Genomic DNA, 220 nt, shown 5'->3' on the forward strand with positions numbered 1-220 from the left:
TGCAGTTGTACTGCAGTATAATATATTCAACACGTTACCTTGGCCACCTCCTCGTCCGTGGAGCGACACCTGACGACGTCGGAGACATCGGTCACCGAGGCGTCCGCTCCGACCGTCACCGCCTTCAGTGGGACGGCCACCGTCTTCCCCGTCAGCAGAGCCGTGTTCAGGATTTCACAGTTCTGGAAGACGGAAAGTTGAACTGTGATTGGCTGGAGGC

The 220-nt window shown here is 57.3% G+C and overlaps 1 protein-coding gene across 1 annotated transcript in view; it reads right to left on the reverse strand.

The window, feature by feature from the left end:
- Nucleotides 1–38: 38 nt before the first annotated feature.
- Nucleotides 39–220, reverse strand: part of LOC103398870 (transmembrane protein 132C-like) — a gene marked incomplete at its 3' end in the record, with an annotated part of 17,661 nt that continues 17,479 nt past the window's right edge. Inside the window, exon 6 of the mRNA XM_025053849.1 lies at nt 39–182. Coding sequence (XP_024909617.1) covers nt 39–182 — 144 coding nt within the window. The remainder of the gene's footprint in view (nt 183–220) is intronic.

Source organism: Cynoglossus semilaevis, unplaced genomic scaffold (genome assembly GCF_000523025.1).
Source record: "Cynoglossus semilaevis isolate Cse_v1.0 unplaced genomic scaffold, Cse_v1.0 scaffold392, whole genome shotgun sequence".
NCBI lineage: Eukaryota > Metazoa > Chordata > Actinopteri > Pleuronectiformes > Cynoglossidae > Cynoglossus > Cynoglossus semilaevis.